General features: G+C 43.0%; 1 protein-coding gene across 3 annotated transcripts in view; it reads left to right on the forward strand.

Moving 5' to 3' along the window:
- The window catches only part of JHY (junctional cadherin complex regulator), an 81,566-nt gene that overhangs the window by 38,512 nt on the left and 27,940 nt on the right, over positions 1-15,114 (forward strand). For 2 of the 3 annotated variants that reach the window (XM_049857296.1, XM_049857295.1), the window contains exon 4: positions 6,430-6,543. The exons of the other annotated variant lie outside the window; for it this stretch is intronic. In XM_049857296.1, the coding sequence (XP_049713253.1) occupies positions 6,430-6,543 (114 nt within the window). The remainder of the gene's footprint in view (positions 1-6,429; positions 6,544-15,114) is intronic. 3 annotated transcript variants of the gene reach the window in all.

Here is a 15,114-nt window from a genome sequence, read left to right on the forward strand (position 1 = left end):
TGCGTCCTTTCACCTGGGGCATCTGCGCAGAGAAGCTCCAAGTCTGGGGGAAGATTGATGAGAAGGCCGGCAGAGAGAGAAAACCTTCCCCTGGAGCTGACACTCTGAATTTGAACCTTTAGCCTACTTTACTGTGAGAAAATAAACTTCTCTGTGTTAAAATCATTCACTTGTGGTATTTCTGCTATAGCAGCACTAGATGACTAAGATAGCGGCCAAGAGTGGAGCCAAAATATTTCATGTGTTTCGTCTCTAAATATCTGGATAATTAATACAAAACCCTGATAATTGAAATGACTGTGCTCAATATCAGTGCGGAAGACTGACAGTGTTGGGCTACTTGTATTGTGGAATCTCAGCCTCTTTTGCTGGCTGTGTATAAATACAGGCAGCAGCAGTGCTGTGGTCAGCAGGAAAAAACCAGCATGTGGCAAAATGTATTAGAAACAGGACAGCAAAATAAATAACTCCAGCTCACTCATTGTTGTGATGTGCTGTCAAGTCAGTTCTGACCCATAGCGACCCTATGCACAACAGAATGAAACACTGCCTGGTCCTGAGCCATCCTTACAGTCGTCGTTATGCTTGAGCTCATTGTTGCAGCCACTGTGTCAATCCACCTCGTTGAGGGTCTTTCTCTTCTCCGCTCACCCTGTACTGTGCCAAGCATGATGTCCTTCTCCAGGGACTGATCCCTCCTGACAACATGTCCAAAGTATGTAAGACACAGTCTCACCATCCTTGCCTCTACGGAGCAGTCTGGTTGTACTTCTTCTAAGACAGATTTATTCATTCTTTTGGCAGTCCGTGGTATATTTAATATTCTTCGCCAACGCCACAATTCAAAGGCATCAATTCTTCTTCTGTCTTCCTTATTCATTGTCCAGCTTTCACATGCATATGATGCGATTGAAAATACCATGGCTTCAGTCAGGCACACCTTAGTTTTCAAGGTGACATCTTTGCTCTTCAGCACTTTAAAGGGGTCCTCACTCATTAGTCAAGTTAATAAAGAAAAGCTCACTGAATCCAGGGATTGTGCTTGGAAGAGAGGGATTAAAACAACCCATGTGTTGGAATGATAGTAAGCAAAAACTACATTAAAAAGTCAGCGTTTTGGGCTTGTTTAATTCAGATAAGTGCAGTTGTCAATGTCATCAAGGAAGGAGAATAACAAACTAATAAATTAATGTTGCTTCCCACAACACCTAAACATAAAGTCGGTGATAAAAACAAAATATAAAGGAAAAAAGGGGGCAAAACCTCTGTGGTTGCTGGATTCATGGTAGAATGCTGTTTAAACAGGTTTCGCTGTGTTGGTCTCCGTAGCTACCCTAATTCACATAGAGCTTTTGGTAAAACGTCAACTTGTTTGTGTGGCGCTGCCTGATTCTCTGAGAACTTGATGAGTTTCTTTGAGAGAAAAGCAGCAGCTCAATCTAGCTCAGCTGTACTCGATCTGAGTTGCTTTCCTACCTACAAACCCTCACTTCAAAGCAAGGAACATAATGTACAATTTTTTAATGGCTCTAGACCCAGGCACTCAGGCTCTCTGCTCTGCGCCTTACCTCAGTGTAAACACCTCATCAAGATGGCCTGCGCTTCAACAATAGCCGCCAAATGCAATTCGAGAACCACAAGCCTTTGAAGTCCTCCCTGCAAGGGCCGGTTTTCCAGTCCGGGATAATGACATGCCATGATTGCTGTCTTTGTTGTATCTTTTCAGCAGAGAAGCAATTATAGGTCCCAATTTAACAGAATAGACATTACACAGCTTATGTTGCTCAAAATGCAATTTCATTTGATCATTTTCTCAATTTGATTGGTATTAATAGAATGGTTCACAAAAAATAAAAAAAAAAAAATAGCTGGCAGAGGTTGTGTCCCATTCCACTTTCAAAGAGATAATGTAGAAGTATGCTTTACTTGCTCGGAGACTCTCGCTGGGCTGATTCAGTCACTGAGTTCCACCAAAACAGCCTGTGCATGGAAATACTGTGTATCCTACTTCTCTGGGCAAAGGAAGCCCTGTTGTTGTTGTTAGCCTCCGCCCAGTCAGCCCCCGACTCCTGGAGACCCCATGTGTGACACAGTAGAACTGTGGTCCATAGGCCTTTCTTGGCTGTAATCTTTAAGGAAGCAGATCGCCAGGCCTTTCTACTATGGCATTGCTGGGCAAGTTCAAACCGCAAACCTTTAGGTTAGTCAAGTCCAAACCCTTTGCACCACTTATGGACCTTTTGTTTTGTTTTGTTGTTAATTGTGCCTTAAGTGAAAGTTCACAGAACGAAGTAGTTCTCATTCAAAAATTTATAAAGAAATTGTTTTCGTGACACTGGTTGCAGTCCTGCATTGTGTCAGCGCTCTCTTGCTTTCACTTTCCACCCCTGGGTTCCCCTTGTCCGTTCCTCCAGTTTTCTTTCTCACCTTCTTGTCTTTGTTTCTGAACAGATGTTGCCCATTTGATCTCCTATTCTTGATTGGTCTGAGAAGCACATTCCTCACGTGTTATTGTTTGTTTTATAGGCCTGCCTAATCTTTGGCTATATGGCGAACTTCAGGAGCAGGTTCGATTCTTCAATTCTTCAAGTTAGAAGGGTGTCCAGGGGCCATAGTCTCAGAGGTTCCTCCAGTCTCTGTCAGACCAGTAATTCTGGTCTTTTTGTGAATTTGAGCTTTTGTTCTACATCTTTCTCCCATTCTGTCTGGGACCCTCTGTTGTAATCCTAGTTAGAGTGGTAGATAGTGGTACCCAGGCACCATCTAGTTCTTCTGGTCTCAGCATTGTATAGGCTGTGGTTCATGTGGTCCATTAATCCTTTGGACTAATTGCTCCCTTGAGTCTGTAGTATTTTTCACTCTTCCTTTGCTCTTTTTTTTTGCTCTGGACTAGAAGAGACTGATAGTTGTATCTTAGATGGCCACTCACAAGCTTTTAAGACCCCAGACGCTACTCACCAAAGTAGGATGTAGACTATTGTCTTTAAGAGCTATGTTGTACCAATTGATGTAGATGTCCCGAGTCTATGGTCCTTTGCCTTCAAGCCTGGAAACTTCATCCTGTGAGGTGTTTAGTTATGTCTAAGAGGTTTCCCTGACTGTGCCACTTGTGTGCTCTCCTGTCTATATTAATATATGAGGAGCACCTACAGTCATGTATTTAGAAATTTCCGCCACTGAACCTGTATCTGCCGGTGGGTATGTTCCCTTACACCCTTCCTCACCTCTTGGCATATCTATCTATCTATCTGTCTGTCTGTAGATTATTGTTTGTTGATTCCATTGTTGCAGGATTGTGTATGCAATAATAGTTAACCATAAACCCATTTTCCAAATCTGTTGCCGTCGAATCAATTTTGACTCATAGAAACCCTATAGTGACCCTATAGGACAGAGTAGAACTGCCCCATAGGGTTTCCAAGGAACAGCTGGTGTATTCAAACTGCCAGCCTTTTGGTTAGCAGCCAAGCTTTTAACCACTGTGTCACCAGGGCTCCAGTAGTTAACCATAGTTGTCCTTTATTCCTCTCGTTGTCCTCTCTTGCCTTGGTTGTGTTGTTCTGACTTCTCCCATATTGTGTGCTGCCTTTCGCTTCACCAATATTAACACATCTACTATCTCTTTGGTAATTCCCACCCCCACCCCCGCTCATCCCTGGTAACCATCAAAGAGTTTTGTTTCGTTTCTCCCTGTGTGTAAACATTTTGTTGTTACTTTATAAAGGACAGCATATATTTCAATTTATAAGCTTTTTAGCAGAGTTTATGGGATTCCATCATCGTCAATCAAATAATTAATATCACCAGTGAAAAACTGAATTAACTGAACCAAGCCCCCTTTACTTCACTCAGAGAATCCAACATCCTAGTCAGAGAATCCAACATCCTAATGGCAGGCCTGTGAAATAGCTCCACTTTGCTTTTCCCTAGACTCCAATTCCTTAGGGCCGTCCCCTCTTTGAGGTTTATGTCGATTTCTACTCTCTTGACCTTGCATTTCTCCTCTGGGACACAAGAGTTGTTTTCTTTTTAACATCATGGTAATAAGAGATGGAAACCTTTGCAAAAACGGTGATAAATGCTGTACTTCCGTAGTCATCTAGTTTCTTGAACCTGCACTGTGTGAGGGACTGGGAAATGGCAACTTGGGAATTGGTTCCTGCCCTGGAGCAGCAGCATTTGTAGTTCAACTGCAAGTTTAATGGCCTTATGGTATTGTGAAGTTTTCTATTGGCACACTCATCATCCGAACCGGGTTGATTCCTTTCATTTGTAATCAGAAAAACTCCATGATCAAATAGTGCATTTTCTTCCTCGTATAAGCAGTGAAAATTCAAGCACAAAATTTAAGTTTTCTTTTCATTCTTTCCCATTTTCAGAACAACCTTTAAATATTTTAAACTTCCACACCATCTATTTGCCTCATCTGTATATACGATCACAAACATGACAGTGAGAGATAGGGAAAGACATGAAGTCAAATCCTTGTCACATATTTACTTATCACTTATTATTTAAAAAATACTTTTGCCTCTTTCTGTATTGAATATTAGTCTATGTAAGTATGAAGTAAAAGTAAACCGCAGAAAGAATTTGAACACAAACATGACAGACTCTAAATCCCACATTCTCTCCATTGTTACAACTTGCAGCTTCTCATACTACACAGCCCACCAAAGGACGTGTAGCAAAACAAGTGTAAAATCTTGAATCTAAATTTAAAAGTTAATTACATCAGTTTAGACATGACACCATTTACGGTAATGAACCAGAGAGTGCCCAGAGGAGCCAAACCTTAGTAACATTTCACACACAGGAGGAACATCAGAAAAATTTGAGATGGTTCCTCTAAATAAGAGAAGGCTTAGGAGAGAAATCTTAGTCAGCTTCAAATGCTTAGCACCGTTGTCTAGAAGAGGGATGGACTTACTCTGTGTTATTCCAGAGGGCTAGAAGTTGCAGGAAGTTGTATTTCTGCTCTTGTAAGAACTTCTTAATATTCAGGTTGCTTACAAAAAGAGTTTTTTTTTTTTTTTTTAGTGATGGGGAATCTTCAGCCATGAAACAGAGATTAAAAGACCTAATATTTTACTTCATGGGATGGTTGAAAGGACCAGGTGTCCCACAGAAAGGGAATATTCACAGCCTTATCCTTTTTCCCCCACAACCCATAGAAGATCTCTAAACACATACTGAGACTGACAAACAGGTAACTCCACCAGGAGAAGGGGCATGTATGCAGGCAGAGAGCAGATGAACATCTACCAGAGATGGTATAGAAGTGCTGGAGGTTGAACTGGACGACATCCTGAATCTTTTCCAACGTTAAAATTCTGTAACTTTAGGTTTGCTTTCGGAAATGGAACCTGATGGCTAGAATTCCACATACCACAGAAATGAGGGCTCTTGAATAATCTGGGAGCCTAAATCCCACGTAGCTGCCTTCGCCGGCAGTTCCCAAACCTGGCTGCAGATTTTCAGTGCTGAATTAACTTGACGACAATGAGTTTGGGGTGTTTGTTTGTTTGTTTGTTTGTGGTACAGGAGGTCTAAACTATACTGAAAAAAAAAGGTCGCTATGAGTCAGAATTAGACTCGATGGCAACAGGTTTGGTTTTGTTGTTGTTGTTAAAGTATACTGGTATCTGGGGTGGCAGCCAGGCATTAGTATTTTTTTTAATCTTCCCAAATTATTCTAATGTGTAATTAAAATTGAGAGCCTCTGATCTACATAGTTCAAACTTACTGAACACCAAAACTACAAATCCAGCAATTCAAGGATAAGAGTATTTCTAACGAGGGAGTTAGCTTAGCAAAACTGCTCAGTATTCAGGCTCTGCAGTCAGACTGCATGTCTGCTCTGCTTGCCAGCTGTTGATCCTGGGTAAGTCACTTAACCTCTCTGTTCCTCAGTTTTCTTATTTGCAAACAAGGGGCAATAATAGTACATACCTCATAAGGTTGTTGTGGAGACTAACTGATGTGTTATTTGTTAATTGCTTAAGACAGCTACCGGCACACTATCAACATTCAGTTTATGTAAAATGTTGCCATTGCTGCCGTTGTTGTTGTCATAACCCTGGAGTAAAGTGTTGTTCCATCATGTTCCTGTTGGCACCCTCAAACGTTAGTCACAGCATCCAGTTCAGATAACGGTTCTCAGCTTGGGTCCCCTTAGTATTTAAAGTAGTAGTCTAACCTCCAAGCGCCAACTCTCACATCATGCCTGCAAGAGAAAACACTGTTTATTCCCATTTTCCTTGGGAACAGTCTGGGTCCCTGAGGACCGAAGAGCTGAATCCTTGAAATTAACTGAAAATAAAGCCTAGCCCTGCAGGGCATACTTCCAGAGTACATAGACTCAAACCTCATGGCTCTTAAGACTAAAATAAACCCAGTTAACATGCTGTATATGTTTTACCCTCTTAGATCTCCTACCCCATCAGAGTAACTGACAAGACGCCTATTCAGAATGCCAAAGAAATTGAAAATGCTGCCATCGATCCTGAAGACAAATGGCATCAAAGAGCCCAACAGCTAAAGGTTACCTGCTAGATTGAATTTTAAGTGTGTTTCAAGGGGATACTGGTGAATATAAGTAATAGTGACTGCCTTCTTACACTTCAGGGTTTATTCTTATGCCTGAGAATAGTTATCTACCTTCTGGTGGGTAAGACTAGCTTCTGCCCAGATGGGTCATTGCTTGGTCAGCCAGCTATCCACCCATTTTTCCAAAGGGACTATTTCCTAGAGGAAAACAATCGCATCGCTCTTTAAACCTACGAAGTTAAAACCCCTCACAGAAAGAAGCCATGGGGAAAACCCAGGAAAAATCACCTTTCCAAAATAATACCTAATTCTTTGCTGCTCTTGAGCCTGTTTCTTTTAGGAGTTGGCAATTACACAGAATCCCTAGGTGATGGGGGGACAGTATCCCTAAAGATAGGTAGGAACCCCTCGAGCCTCACCAAACCCTTTTTCAGAATGTGGAACCTACCAACTGAGAATTTAGTATGATGACATCCTTTTTAGCCATGGGTTTACTCATTTGAAACCACAATGCAATTTCAGGGAAGATGGCTGTGAACTGTCCCCACTGGCTGTTTGTCTAGGGGAAGCAGAAAGAGCACTAGCAGCTGATGTCGTGTTGAACCAGTGTATGGAGTTATGAGGAGCAGTCACTCTTTGAGTAGGTTTTATCGCTGCTTTAGAAGGGATGAGCCCTTTGAAATCACCCAGCCTACAGAGCCTGTCAGCATCATCAGTTAAACTATGTACAGTGATAAAAGTAACAATAAAAATAATAAAGTTCATCCCAGCTTCAGAGAAGTTAGAAAAGAGGAAGAGTCTAAACCACCTCTTTCCCTCGGCAATGATCTCCAGGCACCATTTAAAGTCACGAATAAAGACGTAAAAACAACAGTTTCTCCAGAGCTTCCAGGAAGCTAATGCCAGGGAAGTCGAACCCAGTAGTTGAGCAGTTGGGGATTGAAATGCCTCGTGGCAGTGGAACGCAGAGGGCAGGCTTCACCACCAGACCTGAAGGAAGAGCCCAGGGAGCTTGGCCAAGGGAGGGAGAGGACAAAGGAAGCACCTTTGTTGTGCATTATGGGTAATGGACTGGGTCAGTAAACGTAGGCTCCTGGGCCTCGACCTGCCATGTATGCATGACTTCGGGCAAATCTCCATTCCCTCAGGCCTTAATTCCTTCTTTATTAAATGAAGGGTTGGTCTAAATGAACTTCAAGGTCCATCCCAGCTCCAAAATGCTGTCATGTTATGACCCTTTATTTCTGATTACTTAAATTACTACAGAAAACATTTCATGCATTTGAGATTATCACAACCTATGGCTTTCGTAATTTTTCACTTAGGACAATGATAGACTCCTCAGTCAATAAAATAATTAAGGTGAAATTATAGCACTGAGTCATGGCACTGAGTCATGGCATAGCCCTAGGTGGAGGCAATTAAACAAAATGCAGGGAAGAAAATCGGAAGAAAGCTAAGAGAATGCTTTTTCTTCTCTGCGTATACTGGAATTTGTTTATAGCCCATTCCTAAATGAATGCAAAGAGGAACAAAATATCTAATGATGATGAGACCTAAAAGGACAGCAACACAGAGTGGCCTAGCGAAGGTTTCCCTTTCTTTATTCAGAAAGGATTTGTCAACTACCCACTGCACTCTCGACACTGGCTGGACACTCGCACACAAGCACTCCAGGCTGCCCTTCTTTCTCCTCTTCAACTACCCAAGTTCGATGCATTCTTTCTGTTCGCCCTTCAAGACCCACTTCCTAAGTGAAATTTTTCCCACCTCTTCCATCCCTCTCCTACGCCCCCTTCATGCTTGTTGTCTGGACCACTCACATTTGCCATGTGTCATTAGCTGCTGCCTGTGTTTCTTTTGCACCAACTACCCTGTAAGTTCATGAAGACAGTTGTTTTTTTTTTTTCTCTATATCTCACAGTGACCGGAACACGCATGTTAGGGGCAGTGACTTTATTCAACTCATACGTAGGTACAGACTGAGCAGATACATTTGCAGCAGCTGGTGGCACAGTGGTTAAGAGATCGGCTGCTAACCAAAAGGTTGGCAGTTTGAATTCACTAGCCACTCCTTGGGAACCCTGTGGGGCAGTTCTACCCTGTCCTGTAGGGTGGCTATGAGTCAGAATCGACTTGACGACGGTAAGGGGTTATATCTCACAGCACAATGCTTTCCACAAGGCTGATGCTCAGTAATCATTAACTAGTTATTTACGAAACCTTTGGAGGTGATTTCGTACACCTCCAAGTGAAAACGGGACTCATTTAAAAATTTCATCTTGAAAGATTATGCTCTGTCCCTTGGTAAACCTAGTTAACTGTTAACTCTCACTAATAAGAAGTATCTTCATGTAAAATCAAAATAATTCACACAGGAAATATTTATTGAGTACTCATTTTACTCTAGGCACTGGAGATTAGGTGCCTGGTTGCAAAGGACCTGGCCAAAATAATAGTAAGGCCTGAGGAAAGATAAACAGATAAACAAACATGGTCCCAACTCCCCAGAGCTCAAAACTTCAGTGGGAATACAGTTATGTAATCATAAATATAATTGTGGAACCATTTGGGAGTAGGTACAAAATGCAACGGAACTAAAAAAGCTCCTAATTCTGCCCTAAAAAAGGTAGGAAAAGCTTCCCCCTGCATTTGAGCTGACCGTAGAAGAGTAAGTCAAAATATGCCAGCAGACAAATGAGGGCAAAGGTAGCGACAGTGCAAGAGAACACACAGTGTCCTGCGTGTTACTTAGAGATCGGTGACTAAAGGAGAGGAGTGGGGCAGGATGGGGCTGGGCAGGCTAGGTAGGAACTAGGACATGAAAGGCTTTGTATAGCCATCAAAAGAATTTGGTTTTATCCTGTGGACAATAGGAAGCCATTGGCAAATTCGGAGCAGGTTAATCAGGCTTGCATATTAGAAAAATAACTCTGCCCAGGGTCTGAAGAAGAGATTCCAAGGGAATAAGACTGGTGTTATGGGTGAGGTTATGTTTCAGCTTGACAAGGCCATGATTCTCACTGGTTTCACGGATGTTATATAATCCTCCATTTTGTGATCTGATGTGAGCAGCCAGTCAGTTGAAAGGGAAGTCTCCTTGGGGGTGTGGCCTGCATCCACTATATATGGATGCTCCGGGAAAGCTCACCTTCTGTGGGTCCTGTATCCAACTCTGGTTCTTGGGACGTGAGCCAGCAGCCTGCCATCTGACCTGCAGATTTTGGGATTCGCCAGCTCCTGCAGCCCCGTGTGCCAGCAGCCTACCGTCTGACCTGCCGATTTGGGGTTTGTCGGCCCCTACAACCATGTGAATCAGCAGAAGCCTCCAGCCTGATGCCTGAGCTGCAGATTTGGGACTTAACCAGCCTCCACAGCTGCATGAACCATTTCCTTGAAATAAATCTCTTTATATATATATATGGTGTCCCTAGGAGTGAAATAGATGAGAAATCTACTAAATATTTACTTGATTTATACAAGCGGAAGAATTCTAGGTTAAGTGAACGCCAGTCTAACTTGAATTTCCAGAATAGAGAATCACAGCCCCTCAGTCAATTCCCAAATTTGAACCAGTTGACAAACCCACAACCCCTTGAATGAAGGGGAGGCCAGGTCTCCTTGAGGAAGGACCCCACTACATTGTCAAAATTTGTACTGCTAATCTTTCTTAGAGTCTTCCCCAAAGATATCTATGGCCTTTTACGAGAGGGACTGTTCATTGGGGAAAAGGAAATAATCAGACTTTTGGGGGATTACTGGACACTGGCTGTGAACTGACATTAATTCCAGGAGCCTGCATATGTATATGCTCTAAACCAGTGTCCAACACATGATGCTTTTTCTCCCATAGCCAGGATTCATGGGTCCAGGAATCAAGGATTTGAAATGAGAGTGTCAGCATTCACTGTTACCCCTAGTGACCTACTCACAAAAGTTTTGCTTCCTGTCCCTGTGACCCTATGCTCTGTGTATATACAGGTCTTGGTTCCAAAGGGAGGAATGCTCCCATGTCAGACACATCACTGATTCCATTGAACTGGAAGTTAAGAATGCCACCAGGCCACTTCGGACTCTTCATGCCTCCAGATCAACAGGCAAAGAAGGGAGTTGCTGTATTGGCTGGTGTGATTGACCCTAACTACCAAGGGGAAATCAGATTGGTGTTGTATAATGGAGGTAAAGAGGAGTATGTCTGGAATACAAGAGATCCCTTAGGACATCTCTTATTAATGTCAAGCCCTGTGATTAAAGTCAATGGAAAACTACAGCAACCCAATTCAGACGTGACCCTTCAGGAAGGTTTGGGTCCTTCCACCAGGCATAGAACCATGACGAGCTGAGGCGCTTGCTGAAGGCGAAGGGAATACAGAATGCGTGGTGGAAGAAGGTAGTTCTAAACATGGCTTCAAACTCTTTTGCTCTGGTTCAAATCCCTGCTGAGAATTTGCATTTCCACCCCAGATATATGGAGTCAGAATCTACATTTTAGAAAGTTCCCCAGGTGATTCTTACATACAATAAATTTTGAGAACCACTGCTCTACAAATGGTTTTCAGAATTGGTCCCTAACCAGCAGCATTAGCATCACCCTGTGAAGTTGTTAGAAATGCAAATTCTCTGCAGGGGTTCACCCAGAACAAACCGGTTTGAAGCCCTGGTTCTAAGTACCAGCTATGACCACGTGACCAGTTGCAGAAATACTAAAAACAATTCTCAGCAGGGTGATGCTAATGCTGCTGGTTAGGGACCAATTCTGAAAACCATTTGTAGAGCAGTGGTTCTCAAAATTTATTGTATGTAAGAATCACCTGGGGAACTTTCTAAAATGTAGATTCTGACTCCATATATCTGGGGTGGAAATGCAAATTCTCAGCAGGGATTCGAACCAGAGCAAAAGAGTTTGAAGCCATGTTTAGAACTACCTTCTTCCACCACGCATTCTGTATTCCCTTCGCCCTCAGCAAGCACCTCAGCTCGTCATGGTTCTATGCCTGGTGGAAGGACCCAAACCTTCCTGAAGGGACACGTCTGAATTGGGTTGCTATAGTTTTCCATTGACTTTAATCACAGGGCTTGACATTAATAAGAGATGTCCTAAGGGATCTCTTGTGTTCCAGACATACTCCTCTTCAACACCAATCTGATTTCCCCTTGGTAGTTAGGGTCAATCACACCAGCCAACAGAGCAATATACATGTGTGTCACAACATGGCCATATACATCCACATATAGATCTGTGGTCCCATAAGGTTATAAAAAAAAAAAAAAAAGAGCTCAGAAATCCCGATTGGAGAACGGGATGTAGCAGATTGAGGCATGTCACACTAGACAATCACGACAATCTTTAAGAACAAAGAAAAAAACGCTCCCAGCTGTTAAAGGATTGGCCCCACTGAAAGCTACAAGGCTAAGGATACCAGAGGGACGGACATACCTCAGATATGGAGAAATTGCTAATGACACGGATTGAAGACCAAACACAAAAGTGAATCCCTCTCAGCATGTTGAAGATAACTGCCAAGCCAAGAAGCTTGTTCAAGATGCTTAAAGAAAAGGTAGGACCAGGCTACGATATTAAGTTTAGCGCTAGCCCTGGGTGGTTTACATGCTTCGAACGATGTTTTTTACTGCATTGTGAAAATAAATGGTGAGTTTGTGAGTGCTGATGTGAAGGCAGCAGAAGAATTTGTTGAAACCTTAGATGTACTAATTGTAGAGGGAAGTTACTTGCGTTAGCAAATTTTTAATATGTACAAAAACTCCTTATTCTGGAAACAAATGCTTGAAAGGATCTTCATCCATTATGTACTGTTCACACAACGTTCAAATTACATAATGTCCTATTTCACAGAATACATTGTGGATGTTAAATGACTCATGACTGTATAGCAAATATCTTTGTTTTCTTCTTACCCTTACTCCATTACTTATTATAAAATATAAGATATAAACAGGGCTAGTACATTTTCAGTTTTATGCACGTTAGTTGTATCTTGTTAGGTGCAAGTATGACTTTATAATTGTCTGTACTTAGAGATTATGCATGGTTTAAGGAGATGGGTACAGGTGCCAAATGGACAAGGGGTGGACCGTGATGGTTAAGGTTATGCATCAACTTGGCTAGGCCATGATTTTCTGTGGTTTGGCACATATTATGTAATCATCCTCCATTTTGTGATCTGGTATAAGCAGCCAACCAGTTGAGAGGGGAGTTTCCTTGGGGCTGTGACCTGCATCCAATATATATGGATGTTCCGGCCAAGCTCGAGCTTTCTCGATCCTGCATCTGACTCATCATCCTCTGTCCTCTGGCTCTGGGGACACAAGCCAAGCAGCCTACCATCTGACCTGCTGTTTTTGGATTCGCCAGCCTCTGCAACCATGTGAGTCAGGAGAAGCCCCCAACCTGATGCCTGACCCATGGATTTGGGACTTGCCAGCCTTCAGAACTGTGTGAGCCATTTCCTTGAAATAAATCTCTCTACATATATATTTGGAGTCCTGGTGGCACAGTGGTTAAAGAGCCGAGCTGCTAACCAAAAGGCCAGCAGTTTGAATCTACCAGTTGCTCCTTGGAAACCCTATGGGGCAGTTCTACTCTGTCCTATAGGGTTGTTATGGGGTCTCTGTGAGTTGGAATTGACTCTATGGCAACGGGTTTTTGGTTTTATATATATGAATACACACTTCACTGGTTTTACTTCTCTAGAGATCCCAGCCTAAGACACCCGGAGAGACAATCCAGCTAGTAAGGGGACTTTTGCCATGGTTTCTGCAAGAAGTGGCAAGAGAACGAGAAGGGGGCAGCACTCACTCTGTGTTTGTCATAACCTCCACGTACCATTTAGTTAAATTTTCTGTGTGGTGGGTATATCTTATTCCACCAACTGGATTAAACTTCTTATAGGTCAACACAGCACCTGTTGTTGTTGTTAGGTACCATTGAGTTGATTTTGACTCATAGTAGAACTCCCCCATAGGGTTTCCTAGGCTGTAATCTTTTTTTTTTTTTTAATCTTCACCAGAAGGAGCCCTTGGCTGCTAACTGAAAGATCAAGTGGATCGAACCCACCAGCTGCTTTGCCAGAGAAAGATGTGGCAATCTGCTTCCATAAGATTACAGTCTTGAAAACCCTATAGGGCAGTTCTACCCTGTCCTATAGAATTGGTATGACTCGGAATTGACTCAATGGCAACGGGTTTAGTTTTGGAGTTTGGTAATCTTTACTGGAGCAGATCACCAGGTCTTTTCTTCCACAGAGCAGCTGGTGGGTTCAAACTGCCAACCTTTGGGTTAGCAGCTGAGTGCTTAACCATTGTGCCACCAGGACTCCTTCAGGACAGTACCTATGCCCCCACATTCTCTCCCTAAAGATGGCTAGGAAGTGAATATGGGGATTAGGGCGGGAAGTGAAAAAGAGCCATCTCTAAATGTCTGATTAGTGGTACCAGTACCACTGATGGAGGGTTTTTGGTGCTGGGGCTGAAAGGGGTGCAGGCATGAGGATGGGTGGGCCTGGCATTGAGTGTAGAGGTGCCTGTGGGAAGGAGGACATCTGGAGTTAGGACACAGGAGAGACATCTGAGTTAGTGATATGCATTTGTATCATAAACACTCAGTGGTGGAATGAAGCTGTAGGGATTATTGCTGAGATGACCCAGGAGTTGTAGGTAGTGGGAGAAGAAGAGAGGATCAAGAACAGGGCCCTTGAGAGAATGGTAGGACTTTAAAGGTGGGCAGAGAGAGAATGAACGAATGATGGAGCAAATGTCGAAAACTGGTAAAAATTGGTGAATCTGGGTAAGGATATATGAAAGATCTCTGTACTATTTTTGCAATCTTTCTGTAAAAAAAAAAAAGTTAGAAATAATTTCAAAATGAAAAGTTAAAGTGAAAAAGGTCCATAGGATTGGCATCTGAGAGGTCACTGGTGGCCTGGTGGAGCAGTTTCCGTGGGCGGTGACAAAAAGGCCTTCCTGAGGGGTGTGGAGGTTAGAGGGGACCTGGGGAAATGGGAGCAGTGCAGTCCGCACTCCAGCTCTGAGCTGAGAGGGAGAGTGTCACCCAAGAAGGGAACCTGGGGAGGCTTTCTTTCATCTTGTTTTTTTAATTTTAATCAGAAAGGCTTAAACACATCTGCATGCTGGAGAGAGTAAGAAAATAGATAGAGGGCAAGGAAAGAGAGAAAATGTGCCTGAGACATTGTGCCTCAGCAGCTGAGAGGACCAAACTGGCCTGAGGCAGTTGGAGCCTGGGGACTTTCACCCTAAAACCCTGAGAGTTGGCGGCCACCGCCATCGTGTTCTATGGAAGAGTCCTTTATGGGTACCTCAGATCTTTACCCCAAGTCAAGTCATCCGTGTTCACTTAACCTTGCCACACTGGGCTTTTTGTCCTGAATCACTTCATGCTCCTGTGAGTCTTCACGGGTTTTCCACATCTCAGAACTGGGTCCTTGCTGGGCAGTGACTCTAGCAGAACAAAGGACTCTTCCCAGGCAAGGAACATGTCAATGAAAAAAAAAAAAAAAAAGACACTTCCTCAATTAAGTAAGGCTTCAA

This window comes from Elephas maximus, chromosome 17 (genome assembly GCF_024166365.1).
Source record: "Elephas maximus indicus isolate mEleMax1 chromosome 17, mEleMax1 primary haplotype, whole genome shotgun sequence".
In the NCBI taxonomy this organism is placed as follows: Eukaryota; Metazoa; Chordata; class Mammalia; order Proboscidea; family Elephantidae; genus Elephas; species Elephas maximus.